General features: G+C 42.2%; 1 protein-coding gene and 1 non-coding gene across 5 annotated transcripts; both read left to right on the top strand.

The window, feature by feature from the left end:
- The first annotated feature begins 1,642 nt into the window (after positions 1-1,642).
- NFKBIZ (NFKB inhibitor zeta) lies at positions 1,643-11,897 on the top strand. 4 transcript variants are annotated; one of them, XM_072614132.1, is made up of 12 exons: positions 1,643-2,120; positions 4,622-4,764; positions 5,395-5,425; positions 5,534-5,640; positions 5,741-6,519; positions 7,008-7,113; positions 7,556-7,702; positions 7,930-7,993; positions 8,839-9,008; positions 9,609-9,719; positions 9,855-10,022; positions 10,578-11,897. In XM_072614132.1, the coding sequence occupies exons 1-12, from the start codon at positions 1,817-1,819 to the stop codon at positions 10,629-10,631; spliced, it is 2,184 nt and encodes a 727-aa protein (XP_072470233.1). In that variant the 5' UTR covers positions 1,643-1,816; the 3' UTR covers positions 10,632-11,897. The 4 variants fall into 4 exon arrangements, with proteins under 4 accessions (XP_072470233.1, XP_072470235.1, XP_072470234.1 ...); XM_072614134.1 differs by having other exon boundaries at positions 1,697-2,120; positions 4,625-4,764; XM_072614133.1 differs by having other exon boundaries at positions 1,697-2,120; positions 4,625-4,764; positions 5,531-5,640.
- Positions 4,327-4,462, top strand: LOC140509389 (small nucleolar RNA SNORA2/SNORA34 family). Its single transcript, XR_011968713.1, has one exon. It is a non-coding gene; the product is annotated as a small nucleolar RNA SNORA2/SNORA34 family (small nucleolar RNA).
- Positions 11,898-14,239: the final 2,342 nt, after the last annotated feature.

Below are 14,239 nucleotides of genomic sequence, written 5' to 3'. Positions count from 1 at the left end.
CTAACCTGTTCATCCAGGATCAAAACTTTTAACTTTTCTTTTCCACCTCCCTCCCTCAAATGAGATATTTGTAAAGTGCTTAACACAGTGCCTGACACATACGAGGTGCGATAAAAATGCTTATTCCATTGCCTTTCCCTTCATCTTGTCAGTAGCTGAATCCTGTTGATTCTATTTTCACATCTTTCCTCTTCTTTTTTATTCAGACCACCATCTCCTTAGTGTAGGCTCTCATCACCTCTGACCTTGACTATTGTACTAGACATTGAGGCCATGCCATGCCCCCTACCCCCCAAAACAAAAATAAAAAATACAACTGATCTTTCTAGGATCAACCTTCTTTCCAGGCTTTATTCCAAATTGTTCTTTCCTTTAATCACTGTACATCACAACCAGCTTCTACGGGTCTCTTCCTCATTGGGTCCCCCTTTTTCCCTCCATGCATTCCTGCAGACTGTCTCTAATGGCCTGAGGACTCTACCTCTTCACTGTCAGGTACTGAAATTTTTTCTTCTTTTCACTATTGCCCAGTTCAGGTACCATATTCTCCATGAGTCTTTTCTGGTCTCTCCAGGAATTGTCCCTTGTCTTTGCCACACTATACCTATACTGGATGGACTTGTGTAGGTGTCTTGGTAGGTTAATTCCTCAAAAGTAAGGACTTTGTTACGGCCTAGCCATCAATCGAAGGAAAAAAGCATTTATTAAGCTCTTGAGGGTGCCTGACCCAGGGCTGAGCATGAAGTCAAACAACAGTCCTTGCTCCCAAGAAACTCACTTTCTAATGGGAGAGTCAGCAAGTAAATAACGAGGTAAATACGAGATTTGTGGAGTAGTTGGTAGATAATCTCTGTAAGGAAGGGCCAAGCCCAGGGTGGCATAAGGGTAGGGAGCTTGCGAGGTCTGCAGGGAGGAAGGCCTTAGTCTCGGGTGGGGGCCTGGGAAAATGAGTCCCGTGGCAGGTGGGATTTGATCTGAGACTTGGAGGAAATCTCTAAAACTAAGAGGCAGAGGGGAGGGAGGAGGGACCAGCACGTTCCGAGCCTGGCCAAAGGAAACGGAGTGCCTGGCACAGGGCAGGAGCTCAGGGAGTGCCCAGGAATGGCGGAGGGCAGGGTCTGATTCGCGGGGCCAGCTGTTCCGAGCACTCGGCTTCCCCTCTCCCAGGGCCGCCGGGCTGCAGGAGGGAAAATCGGGCCGCTCTTCTGTAAACGGCTCTGCCCAGTTCCCGCTTTGGGACTTGGTGCCAAGTTCGAGGAGGGGGGCGCATTTGGAGCCTAGGGAAGGGACCGAAGAGTGGGGGAGGGGGCGAGGGGTGGAGAGCGGGTGCGCGGGACGCCCGGAGCCAGGTGGAGGTCAAAGTCAAGGTCGGCTGGGAGCTGGAAACCGACCTAGGCCAGGAGGAGCCCGGCTGGGCGAGGCCCCGACGGGGCGGGGGAAGGGAGGGACGAGGGCGGAGGGGAGCATTGCCTCATCCTGTACATTTTACTGGAAACCTGCTGTGCATCCGGAGGAGGAGCCGCCGGGCTGTCGTCCTGCCGCGGCCGCCCAATAGGCAGGCTCTTGTGCGCGCGCGGGCTGCCCCTCACCCCCTTCCCCGGCCCCCGCCCGCCTATAAACCGGGGACTTGTTGGCCGCGCCCAGCCGAGCTGAATTCGTCTAGGTGGGTGCGCCGGGGCTGATTTGAGCGTGGACCCTGCCAGCGACCAGCGCAGCCCGAGTCCGTGTCCCTCGTCCCACTGGTGCGGGGAGCAGTGCGTGGGAGAGTGGTTAGTGGGGGGGCGCAGCCGGAGCGACTCGTGGTCTGCCCGCGAGCATGATCGTGGACAAGCTCCAGGAGGACAGCCGGGGCGGGGAAGGCCTGCTGGACTGCGCGGCCGGCGAGGGGGGCCTCATGACCAGCCCCCTCAACCTGGCCTATTTCTACGGGGGGTCGCCCCCGTCCGCGGCCGTGGGGGCGAGCGATGCCAGCTTCTTGTCCTCCAGCCACTCGACGCCGGGCTCCCCCGGCTCGGACTCCTCCGATTTTTCCTCCTCTTCTTCGGTCTCCTCGGCTTCCTCCTTAAGCGCCCCCGGAGAGCCCCGGGCCAGAGGGGGCCCCCGCGCGGACCGTGTGCCAGGTAGCCGGTGGCCCCTCGCGCGTGACTTTGGGGTGCGGGGCGTTCCGCGGGCACGGGTTGCTCGAGAGCGAGGGGAGGCGGAGGGGGTGGTGGAGCAGTGTACTTGGCGTCAACTTTAGCGATCCGTAATGGTTTAGCTTCCGCTGACTTCGGGGGAGACCGAGGACGTGAGTGGCCGTTTTCTTTGGGGGAGGGATCAGAAATTCTGCTGGAGTGATTGGTGTCTGTGAGGGTCTTTTGTTCTAATTGTCATAAAAACATCCAAGTGCAACGTTAGGAAACCGTGAAGAACGAAATTATGAAGGAGTGTGCAGTGATTCACACTACATTTGTGGCGTAATTATGGCAAATCGGAGGCATTCTTTCCTGAAGAATTATGTCCTGACTTAGCAGTGATTTAAGCAGTTCTGTTTCTCTTAATCACGGGTCAGATAAAGAGCAGGTTTCCCCCTACCCGACAGACTCATCGGAATAAGCCAGTCCAGCTTTCCCTTTGTTTGCTTAGTGCAGCTGGTTGGGTTTTTGTTTGTGTTTTTTGTTTTTGAGGAGGGAGGCCAGGAGGAGGTGGCAATTATGCCTTCTAGGAGAATTAAAGATGTCATATCAGTCTTAGTGTTTGTAATCCTTTTAAAAAATGGCTGGTCAGTTTCTTACAAACTTGTTTGGGGCGTTTTCTCACTCCCAGCCTTCCCTCCCCGACTGGTTGGCTTTATCATTTTTTTGAATGTGCCAAATTTTTCACCTGGAAGTCTTGTTTTTAAAACCATTCATTGGACTTTTATTATGGCTACTCAATAAATGTCAACTAGTGAGATCGTATAGTTTTTAAATCGGAAGAGAATCCTGGAGATTATCTAGTCCAGTGCCCTCATTGTACAGATGAGTAAACTGAGGTTCACTGGAATGTGGAAAGGCCAGTGTCCAAATTGGGATATCTAGTGCATAGGAGGAGTGACTCTTTGGGTTATGGAATTTAGGGTCTTTTTCTTGACTGTGTCTGGGTCAAGCCATTTGGCTAGTTTGCTTTTTCAGTTATTTTTTCTTTCCATTTTTGGCTACTGTCATGCCTTGGTGTGCCTTAGTCTATACAACTTTTCATATCAGATTTTGTGTGTAAAACTTTTTGTGGCATTTCAAAGCTTAACAGAGCAATTTATGAACTTCATTTACCCCCTTCCAATCCTCTCTTCTTTCCTTCCTTTCCCCTCTCCCTTCTTCAAATCAAGGGCCTAAAACATTCCACTTCCTGGCTTTTTTGGCTTGTTTATTTAATGAACAACAGATCTAAGAGGTTACGACACAAGTGGTCATAAGTGGAACGCTGAACTCATCTTCTCTGTTTCTAACATTGTCAAGTTTTGGCTCAAGTTCCAAAACAACAGCTTATTTCCTTTTTACTAGGAAGACCAGGAGATGATTCTGAAAATTTTTTTAAGTGGGGAAATCCTCAAAGGTGTTTTAAAAAAAAATATTAGTTCACAAAACTAAAGTTTTTGTAAATTGAGATTACTGGAAAAAGTTGATTTTTGCCTTGTAGGGTGGAAATACCAGACCTTTTAATCTCTAGAAGAATATAAACCCTTTGTTTAAAGAATCCATGGAGAATTAACTAATAAAATTGCTTAATCCTTATAGCAAGCTCATGTGGTAAGGGGATAACCAACTTTATTCCTGTTTTATAGAGTTAGCAGATAGACACAATGTACTTTTTCTCAGACAACTTAGATCTGGTGTTGTCACCACCCTTTTTTGTGAAGAAAGAACAATTTTAAAAATTTCCTCAAAATTTTGAGATTATGTGTGTGTTTGGGGGTGATGTGTGGTGGTTTAGAGTCAGGGGCTAACAATAATAATAGCTGTATTTACAAAAAGCTTTTTAAGTATTGAAGTATGTATATAGATGTGTGTGTATATACATCCATATGCGTACACTCTGTGTGTGTGTGTGTGTGTGTGTGTGTGTGTGTGTGTGTGTAAGTAAGTGTGTAAATAAATGCTCATTTCATCTCTATAAGAACCTTGTGAGGTAGACAACTGTTACTATCTCCATTTTATGGATGAGGAGACTGATTGGCTTAGGATTTTAGTGGACTTTGCCCACGGTCACATAACTAGTAAGTATTTGCTGCCTGTGGAGTCCTTGGGAAGTCAGGGGACATTTTCAGAGAAGGGCTTCACGGCAATCGCTTCAAGACAAATCAGTAGGTAGGCCCTGAATCCAGACCAATGGTTTGCTGTAGCTGTTGGTTTCAAACAGGAGCCCAGAAGAATGTCTCCCAATGGTCTGTTGCCTTTTCTAAATTCCTAATGGGGAATGGCTAATTCAGTTGGAAGAGACAAATATCCTCTCCCCCCCTCCCCCAAAAAAATGAAAGAAAAGAAAAGGTATACCAGTAGGTATTGCTCCCCATTAGACATTATTTGATAATAATCTTGGAGGGCATTTAGATTTGTGTTTTTTAAGTTGTATAAACTCAAATATAGTTTCTTTATTTCATAAGCAGGTGACCACCATATGGCTGGTGGAAGGCAACAGAGAGGACCCTTTCAAGGTGTTCGTGTGAGAAATTCAGTGAAGGAACTCTTGTTGCATATAAGAAATAGTAAGCAGAAGTCTTCTGCTCCAACTGTGGATGATTTCAAGGTGATGCCTGAATTGTTGTTGTTTTTGACATAGAATCTGTGCTTATATTGCGTTCCTAACTGGTTTCACTCAGTAGAATGTTAGAAGGAATTCTCATGGAAACGGAGGGACTGGTACTGAGATGAATGGGATTGTGGTGAGTTAGCAAAATTTTAAATTGGAAACAAAAGTTATTGAACCATATTCATTTCATTTTGAACTTGAATTGAGGCTAAGATGAAGATGGGGGATGGGAAGATGAGGAATGGGGAATTATGAAGGGGTAGAAAATAGGAGAAAGTGAATGTTAATGGAACTGATGTTTACACGCAATTGCACTGGATTAATAATTTGTATTGAGAAGTGCCTGAGTGTATTTAAAAGAACTTCCATCGAAGAGTCCCCTTTGTGTTGTGGAGATGACCCAGGCTTGTTTAGGCCAGGCTAGTGAAAAGCAAGCTCATCCTACCACATCTTCTGTCCTCTAACAGATTGGCCCTAATGTGATGTATGTTTTGGTCATAGAAACTTAAGAAAGACCAAGTCCTAAATGGGGTTGTTATTTACATTGGTGGAGAAAAATGTTTACACTAATGTTTCTTAAAAACTTAAGACATAAAAAGTTAAATATGATTTTCTTTCTCCTTGTAGGCACAAAGTGTGACTACAGAACAGTTTACAGGTAAGAGATTTTTGTAAAATGATCTAGAAGGGTCTTAAGAGTAAAAAATTTTGACCACATCGAAGCAAAATTTTAAAATGACTCATTCAGAATTCTTTTTCTCAGCAGAGTTGAAGAACATATTGGCACATAGTGGAAAAAGGAAGGGGGCTGATTCTATCTCTGATGGACCAGCTTGCAAAAGGCCGGCTACATCATTGCACACCCAGTTGTTGGTAAGTATTTCGCATTTTCCCCTGTGAGACAAGTTACCTATTAGCTATATACTTTGACAAGGGAGCCAATTTCAGATATGGCAATTTTCTTTTTTTCCAGACACCACCCCAAACTCCAACTCCTGTGGATAGTATGGAAGATGTTCATGTTAATGAACCCAAACAGAACAACAACTCTGTTCTGCTTCAGAACATTATGAATATTAAAAATGAATCCAATCCCATTTCCCTGAATACAGTACAGTTTAGCTGGATGAGTCCGGTGGCTGTCAATCAGAACTCTCCGAGGGAGCAGTATCAGGATTTCCACGGAGGGCAGATTCTCACTCCGCCACAGAAATACCAGCCTTTCCAAGTCAGCAATTCCCCACAAATGATGGATCAATCTCAGATATATCAGTTTTCTTCTCCACAGAGCCAGGATTTGCAACAGCCTTTTAGTCACATTTCAGCCCCAGAATGTAGTCCATATTCTGGAAAACCTCAGTCTCCAAACTTATTTGACGGCCAAGGCCTGCTATTCTGCCCAACTCAGAGCTTTGCATCTCTTCTGAGTGGTCCTGGCGAAGCGGAGAATATTGTTCTCCCCATTCAGACTTCACCCAGTGCTCAGCAGCAGCAGCAGCAGCAGTCACCAAATGAGATCAACATTCAGAACTTTACTCTGGGGCCAAGCAATGTCTGTGATGTCCTGAGTAGACAGGATGTAGGCTTAGCCCCTTTAAATGTTTCCCTGCCACTGCAGAATGTGACCGGAAATTCAGTGAACACCACGCAATTAGGAAAGTCCTTTTTTCAGTGGCAGGTAGAACAGGAAGAAAACAAACTAGCCAACCTGTCCCAGGACCACTTTCTATCCAAAGATGCAGATGGTGATACGTGAGTACAGCTTTTTATTTTACACATGTCGTTTGGGCAGTGGTACTGTGTGTAATGGGGCACTCAGAGCTCTTTGAATGCACTTGCTTCAATAGTTGGCTAACTATGCCAAAATGCTTAGTTTAAAGGAAAACTGCCACCATAGAGATGACTGTCCCTGCAGATCACATGACCTTCTATAAAATAATCAAACTGTAGGTTGGGTTCTATGAATTATTATATATTTAGAAGGCCCAGCCCAGCACAGGCTTTGTGTAAAGAGCAAAAAGCAAGCAGACTGGTGTGTGTGTGTGTGTGTGTGACAATGTGATAGCCCCATGTGTTGTTTGCTTGACCTTAGTCTAGGTGTCCCAGCCCAATCTGAAGGGATCATCCATTTATACTGCACTTTAGGTGAGTTGAGTAGGTCTGTCCATTACAAAATAAAGGGGCAGATGAGAAACCTAAAGTAATTTATTATCCATTTTTTTTCTCCTCCTGTTCTCTAGATTGCTTCACATTGCGGTTGCCCAAGGACGCAGGGCCCTGTCTTATGTTCTTGCAAGGAAGATGAGCGCTCTTCAGATGCTGGATGTTAAAGAACACAATGGTCAGGTGAGATTCTTGCCAGGTGATTGAAACAGATGCTGAAAACCTTGGGCTTCTGGGTGGGCAAGAAGGTCCTTAGGTTTAAATGCAGAACACATTCTCTGAGCAATTACCCTTATGAGCCCAAGACCAAGTAAGGACATAAGCTGAGGTAGTGAATAATTGCTAAGAGTTATCCTTAAGTCTATTGGGCCAAAGAGTAGCTGTGGAGGAGTAAAACTAGCACTCCTTACTCTTTAAACACATAGCTTATTAATCAACAAACATCTGTTGAACACCTACTCTGTGAAAGACAAAAATGAAATCATTCCTGCCCCTAGAAACTTAGTAAGGTTTTTTTGGGGTTGGGGGATGGGGAGAGGCCTCTTATTTCAAGCCCTATTTCCTGTTAAAGTAATTGCATGAGAAAGACAAACAATGACTCTTTCCCCTCTCTGAATGACCACAGAGTGCCTTTCAGGTAGCAGTGGCTGCCAATCAGCATCTCATCGTGCAAGACCTGGTGAACCTGGGGGCCCAGGTGAACACCACGGACTGCTGGGGAAGAACACCACTGCATGTCTGTGCTGAAAAGGGCCACTCACAAGTCCTTCTGGTAAGGAAACTCTTATCTGAACTAGGCATTGTTCCCTGAATATTAGAAATGTAGGTACCTTCTCTCCCATCTAAGGACCCTCCTTTTGACTTGACCAGACTCTATCATTTGGTTGACCTGGAGAATTAATTTGAGCTGTTCCACACACACTTATTTGTACATTTTCTTCCACCTTTCAAAGCCCATTATTAAATGTTCGCTTCTATTTAAAAAAATTTTTTTTGCAGGCAATTCAGAAGGGGGCCATCTCTAGCAATCAGTTTATAGATCTGGAAGTTACCAACTATGATGGTGAGTGGATAATGGCAAACTTTCTAGTTAAAAGCTGACCAAGGCTTATGGAACTAGTTTTAGGCAAGCCTTAGCACTTATTAAATACCATATTTATATGTGGAAAGGGGAAAGGTAGACTATCCTTTTTTTCATGGCATGGCATACATAACCATGACTGCAGTTTGCTAGGGTTTAATTAGAATGGTTGGAGCAGCTAGGTGGCACAGCTGGGTTTGGAGTCAGAAAGATTCTTCTTCATGAGTTCAAATCTAATCCCAGACATTTCCCAGTGGTGTGACTGGCAAAATTGTTTACCCCCATTTGCTTTAGTTCCTCATCTGTAAAATGAGCTGGAGAAGAAAATGACAAACCACTCCAGTGTCTTTGCCAAGAAAACCCCCCAAATGGGGTCACAGAGAGTTGGACACAACTGAACCATAACAACAGAATGGTTGCCTTGTGTTTTTAACCAGAGACTTATTAGGTGGCATCATATACAGAGCTAGAAGGGAATTCATAGCCCATCTAGTAAATCTTTCTTACTTTCCAGATGGAAATTTAATTTTATAAACAATTTATAAGACTATCTCAATTCTGAGTCTGGAAAATGACAGGGTTGGACTGTATCACACTTAAATATCACTTCTAGCTTCAACTCATCATTCTGTGAGTCTAGTTATACTTTATATTCCTTTAAAACCAGGCTTATCATTGATTACTCTAGTGAGACTAAAAAACAAACCCTGAACACCTGTAGAGATTCCAGACTCTTGAGCACCAGAAATGTTTTCCCAGTAGCCATGTTCATTTTGGATGAAATTGGATGAATAGCTACTTCATGATTTTGTGATTTCTTCCTTTAGGTCTCACTGCTCTCCACTGTGCAGTGGTGGCTCACAATGCTGTGGTTCATGAGCTCCAGAGGAACCAGCAGCATCACTCACCTGAGGTCCAAGACCTTCTCTTGAAAAATAAGAGCCTGGTTGACACAATTAAATGCCTAATCCAGATGGGAGCTACTGTGGAAGCTAAAGTAAGTTTATAGAAGGTGCCTGGGATTAGAGGCAGGCAGCCTGGTGAAGTAGACAGGGACTGGGCAAGTTGATTGACCTCTCTCTGCGTTAGTTACCTCATTTATAAAATTAGGGGTGGGAAGTTTGTACTCGGTTGCCTCATTATGTTCTCTTCCTACTATAAAAACCATAATCCTTTGGCTTCTGACTTAGAGAAAAAAGGTGGTTAATTATAACACTCAGAACTTTATTCATGACTTTTCCTTATGAAATGTTCCATTTAATAAGTGTGTAATAATTGGCTATCTTTAATTATAGACAAATACCTTATAAAATTTTTAAATTCTTTTTTAACCTGACATTACTTTTCCCCTTCCCCTCCCAAATTGCTTAGTTCTGAGTTAAATAATTTTTAATCAAAAGGAAGGAAAAAAAATCCCATTTTCCCTTGAAATCGAGATGGAAATCTAGTCTTTCTTTGTCATTTACTAGGGAAGGTTGTATCTTTTTCATGGAAGAGATTCTTCTGAATGGTTAGCATTAGATTGTTTTATGTTTGCTTTTTTAAATTGACTCACAGGATGAATGTGTTAATGGTTTTCCATTCTTCCCTTGACTAGGATCGTAAAAGTGGCCGAACTGCTCTTCATTTGGCTGCTGAAGAAGCCAACCTAGAACTGATTCGCCTCTTTTTGGAGCTACCCAGTTGCCTGTCTTTTGTGAACGCTAAGGTAACTTTTGCTAAAACTTTCTCAGCAGGGCTGGCAAGTAGGAACAAGCTTCACATCAAAATCTTAAAGCTTTTGGCTCTGAGAAAAGTCCCTCTCACTGATGGATGGGTATTAATTTCACTTCTCCTTCCCCAGGCTTATAATGGTAACACTGCCCTCCATGTGGCTGCCAGCCTACAGTATCGAGTGACCCAGTTAGATGCAGTCCGCCTGCTGATGAGGAAGGGAGCTGATCCAAGTACTAGGAACCTAGAGAATGAACAGCCAGTTCATTTGGTTCCAGATGGCCCTGTTGGAGAACAGGTAACAACAAAATGGGATGGAAATAGATTTAGAACCTTCCTTCACTCATTTAGTAAACATGTTTAAGTTATCTACCATGTGTCAGGCAATGTTCTTATCACTGGGCATACAAAAAAAAAAAAAAAGCAAAAGACAGTTCCTGCCCTTAAGGAGCTTATAATCTATGGGAGAGACAACCTTCAAGCACGTATACGATGCAAACTATATATGGGATAAATAGGAAGTAATTAAAAGAGGGAATTAATTGAAAGAATACTGAAATTAAGAGGGGTTGAGAACGGCTTCCTGTAAAAGGTGGGATTTTAGTTGAAACTTAGAGGAAGCCAAGAGAGGTCAGTATTTGGAGTGGAATAGGGAGAGCATTCGAGGAATGGGGGAGAGCCAGAGAAAATACCCTGTTATACAAAGGATGAGAGAAGGGCTGTCTAGGACCCTTCTAATTTATAGATTAACTTCTTCATATCTCAGACAAGGTATATGAGAGAGGAATGCCAGTTGTTTAGTTGCCTTGCCTTCTCAAAGACAAATCTGATGATGCTTATTTTTTTTTTCCAGATAAGACGGATCCTGAAGGGGAAGTCTGTTCAGCAGAGAGCACCGCCATATTAGCTTCCATGTGATCTGAAAGTCTATAGTTAACACTCACTGTCAGTTAGGCAGTCCTGATGTATCTGTAAATAGACCATTTGCCTTGTAAATGGCAAATGTAAGTTGTTTCTGTGAAACAAAGGCATTTAGTTCACTATTATATAGTGGGTTATGTTAAAAGAGAAAAATTTTAAAACATTTAATTCCTCAACATATTGGAATTTTACATTCCCAGGTACCTGGGATCTAAACACTTGGACTTATATTTTTTAGTGGTTAAATTGACTAGGTAGGGGAAGATTTTTTTTGATTCGTTGTATGAGGCATTTATCAGTTTGTTGGTGCCAGTTTAAAAGTGGACAATTCACACATAATTTTTTTGCGGGGAGGAATCAAAGCATTTAGAAGAAAAAATGAATCTGAAAATATTGGGACTGCATTTTGCTTAATGTGGTACCATGCAATTAAGCATGTAACATTTGTATAAGCTTTATGACTGATCAAACACAAAGATGGTTGAAATTTGCAGTGTATATACTTGCTCTTTTTCTATTTCAAAACTTGATCTGATGTACGTATGCTGCTAGATAAATGGCTACCCCAAATTTTAAGTGACTAAAGATTTTTAAAAGTATTGATTTATTAATTATTACTGATACGCATCTAAAGAAGCTTCTGTTTTTGAATCACCCAGTAAATTTCTGTGGAGAAACTGAATGAAGCAATTGAGGCACTTTGTTGAAAGACAAAGCTTCATTTAGAATATGATGATGTTTTCTTCTCATTCGGTGATCTTCTGATAATTCTGCTTGTAAGAATTGCAAAAAGTCAGCATCAAAACAGTTACCCAGATTTTTTTCTCTCCATAATAAGTATATTAATGATAATGTATAGTCATGTTTTGTATTTATTGTATAGTGAAAAATGTTCTATTTTATTTTTTAGTTCTCAATTCATAATTTAGTTAATACTCTGTTAACACTGCCTGATCTCCAGGGTGCCCAGTTTAACTTGTACAGCTATGATTGCACACTAATTCCTTCTACTGGATTTGATTCCTTAAAAAAAAGACAAAAAAACTTTTAAATGATGGGAAGCATCACATGTGACTGATCTTTGTGACTAACTTTTAAAAAGATAGCTTTTGGACTGATCACATTGTTTGACCAAGTATGTCTTGTGGACAAAAAATAATTAAACATTTGGTGTCAATGAATGTAGTTGTGGTGCATACAGCATACTTTGAATAAATTTGTATGAATTTAAATAAAGTTATTAATTCAGTTATTCCATTGTCTTTAAAGTGTTTTCTTCTTCCCTTGATTAAATCTTGGAGGGATAGCAAAACTTGCTACTAGATTTGTTATTTAAAATAGATCGTTGACTTTGTTGGAGAAAATAAAACATTAAATTGTTGTCACATCCACCTCCTCAGGACTGTCAGATGCTAAATATTATGTGTGGCAAATCTTGATGGACCTTGGACCTTTTTAGATTTTTGGATCCCATAATATTTTTGTTGTGATTGGGGTAGTAGAAGCATGCTGAGAATTGGTGGTTGGGATAATAGAGAAAAATAGGATGGATTGATATACATCCATCAGACCTAGGGTAAAATGATAGTTGAGTCAATGACAGGCACCATGCATAATGGCTAGAGAGCTGGCTTTGAAACCAAGTAGACTGGCATGTAAGTCCTGCCTCTGATATACCAACTGACCTTGAGCATGTTGCAACCAAGAAGACTAAACCTTACCTAGTAAGGCAACCCTAGAAGACTTAAGTACAGAAATGCTGACCTTCATTGACAGTGGGAATTTCCTTACTCATGAGATCCTTATAACATAGAAATCACATAGGTCCAGGCCTTATTCCTTATTAAGGCAGTGCAATACCACAAATTAGTGAGAATCCATTATAGCATTGCCAATGTTCATGCCACCTAGCTGGCACAGTGGGTAGAGTGCTGGGCTTGGAGTCAGGATGACATTTTCATGAGCTCAGATCTGGCCTCAGATGCATTAGCTGTTTGACTCTATTTGCCTCAGTTTCCTTATCTATAAAATGAGCTGGAGATGGAAATGGCAAACTACTCAAGTATCTTGCCAAAAAACCCCAAATGGGGTCATAAAGAATCAAACACAACTGAAAATGATAGAACAACATTTGCCAATGTTAATTTCTCTTATTTCAACTTGGAAATCCATTACTGTTATATATTAAAGACATAAGCATTGTGTATAATGAGTCAAAGTGATGGAGATGCTTTATAAACATGCTTGTATCACCACTGTGATACAAAAATAATGGGGATATAGGCAGCTTGGGATAATGGGAAGAACACTGGTCTGAAGACTCAGAGGGTCTGAGTTCAGTGTAATGCTGGGTAGCTTCAGTTTCTTCATCTGTAAAATGGAGTTACTAAATACTTCTACTCCCTCAAAAACTGTCTTTTGTAATTGCTTCTATCCCTTGTTTGGCTTAACAATTCGCTCTTAGCCTTAGCTACCTTATCTAGTTCTCTTCTAATCCTTTTAATGATATGTTCTTTAATATTCAGGTTGCAGGTTGAGGAGAGTTCTTTGCATACCATAAATCACATGAACATGTATTGTATTTTAGGGACAATGGCCGAGTCACCAGTCCTTTCTCATCTCACTATAACCTGACAATGAGCTAATGAATAGAAATAAAACTGTACTTGACCCATGCGACTTACACAATCATTGCAGACTTTAGGTAAAACAACCGGAAATGTGCAGAATCAAATCCATAGCGTACAATTTCTATTTCAAAAGAAACAAACTACCCTTAGGAATCACTACTGCTAATCCCATTTTTAACTTAATGAATACTTTGGCAACATTCAGTGTGGTGTGCTTCATGGTGGTGGTGGTGAGTGCAAGGGATATACTTCATCCTTGAGGTGGCCAATATCCTTACTTCATGTTCTCTGTGGCCCAATCCTGCCTTCTCCCATCTATATTTTTGCTTAGATCATGCCTGGAATATGCTACCACTTTGTCTACATGTTTCAATTCTTTTTGTCAAAGTTTAGCTCAAGTGAGTCCTCTTGCATGTAGAAGATCTCTCAAACTGATGAGGTTCAGAGGTGATGGGGACCCCAAAATACCGACAGTCCGGGTCGTGCTTGAATGAATTGCACTCAAGTCTTCTTAAAGCCAAAAAAACCCAAAGTTTATTAAAGATTTGCCATCTTGTTTTGCCTCTTAAGGAACCTAAGCATTTGTGATGCTTGTATTCACAAGCCGGCCAGATAGAATCCCAGCTAGACAGAGTCTGAGCTGGACTGAATCTGTGCGCCTTCATGGAGGCAAGATGGAACTTAAATACAGAAAAGACTATAGGAGGGATGTGTGTGTTTGGGGGGAGGGTCTGGTAGTCTAGAGTGCTGGGAGCAGGGGTCTAGGGATGGTCCTGAGAAGAAGTTCAAAAAGGGAATCCCAGGAGGATCAAAGGCTAGAAACAGCTGGAGGCAATTAAGAGACATCAGACTACGAAGCACCTAGGTGGGAAGCAAGTGGGGCAATCAAGAGGTAACAGACAATGATCACAGATTTGAGTATGAAAAGCCAGATTCTGTGGGGAGATACAAGGAGAGCTCAATT

The sequence above is a fragment of the Notamacropus eugenii genome, chromosome 5 (genome assembly GCF_028372415.1).
Source record: "Notamacropus eugenii isolate mMacEug1 chromosome 5, mMacEug1.pri_v2, whole genome shotgun sequence".
Lineage (NCBI taxonomy): Eukaryota > Metazoa > Chordata > Mammalia > Diprotodontia > Macropodidae > Notamacropus > Notamacropus eugenii.
Note: the sequence above shows the minus strand (reverse complement) of the source record. Positions and strands in the feature narration are given on the sequence as shown.

Coding starts and splice junctions, on each gene's coding strand:
- NFKBIZ (XM_072614131.1), top strand. CDS start 1,817: ATGATCGTGGACAAGCTCCAGGAGGACAGCCGGGGCGGGGAAGGCCTG. Junction 5,426..5,530: donor GACTACAGAACAGTTTACAG/GTAAGAGATTTT, acceptor TCTTTTTCTCAG/CAGAGTTGAAGAACATATTG. Junction 6,520..7,007: donor AAAGATGCAGATGGTGATAC/GTGAGTACAGCT, acceptor CCTGTTCTCTAG/ATTGCTTCACATTGCGGTTG.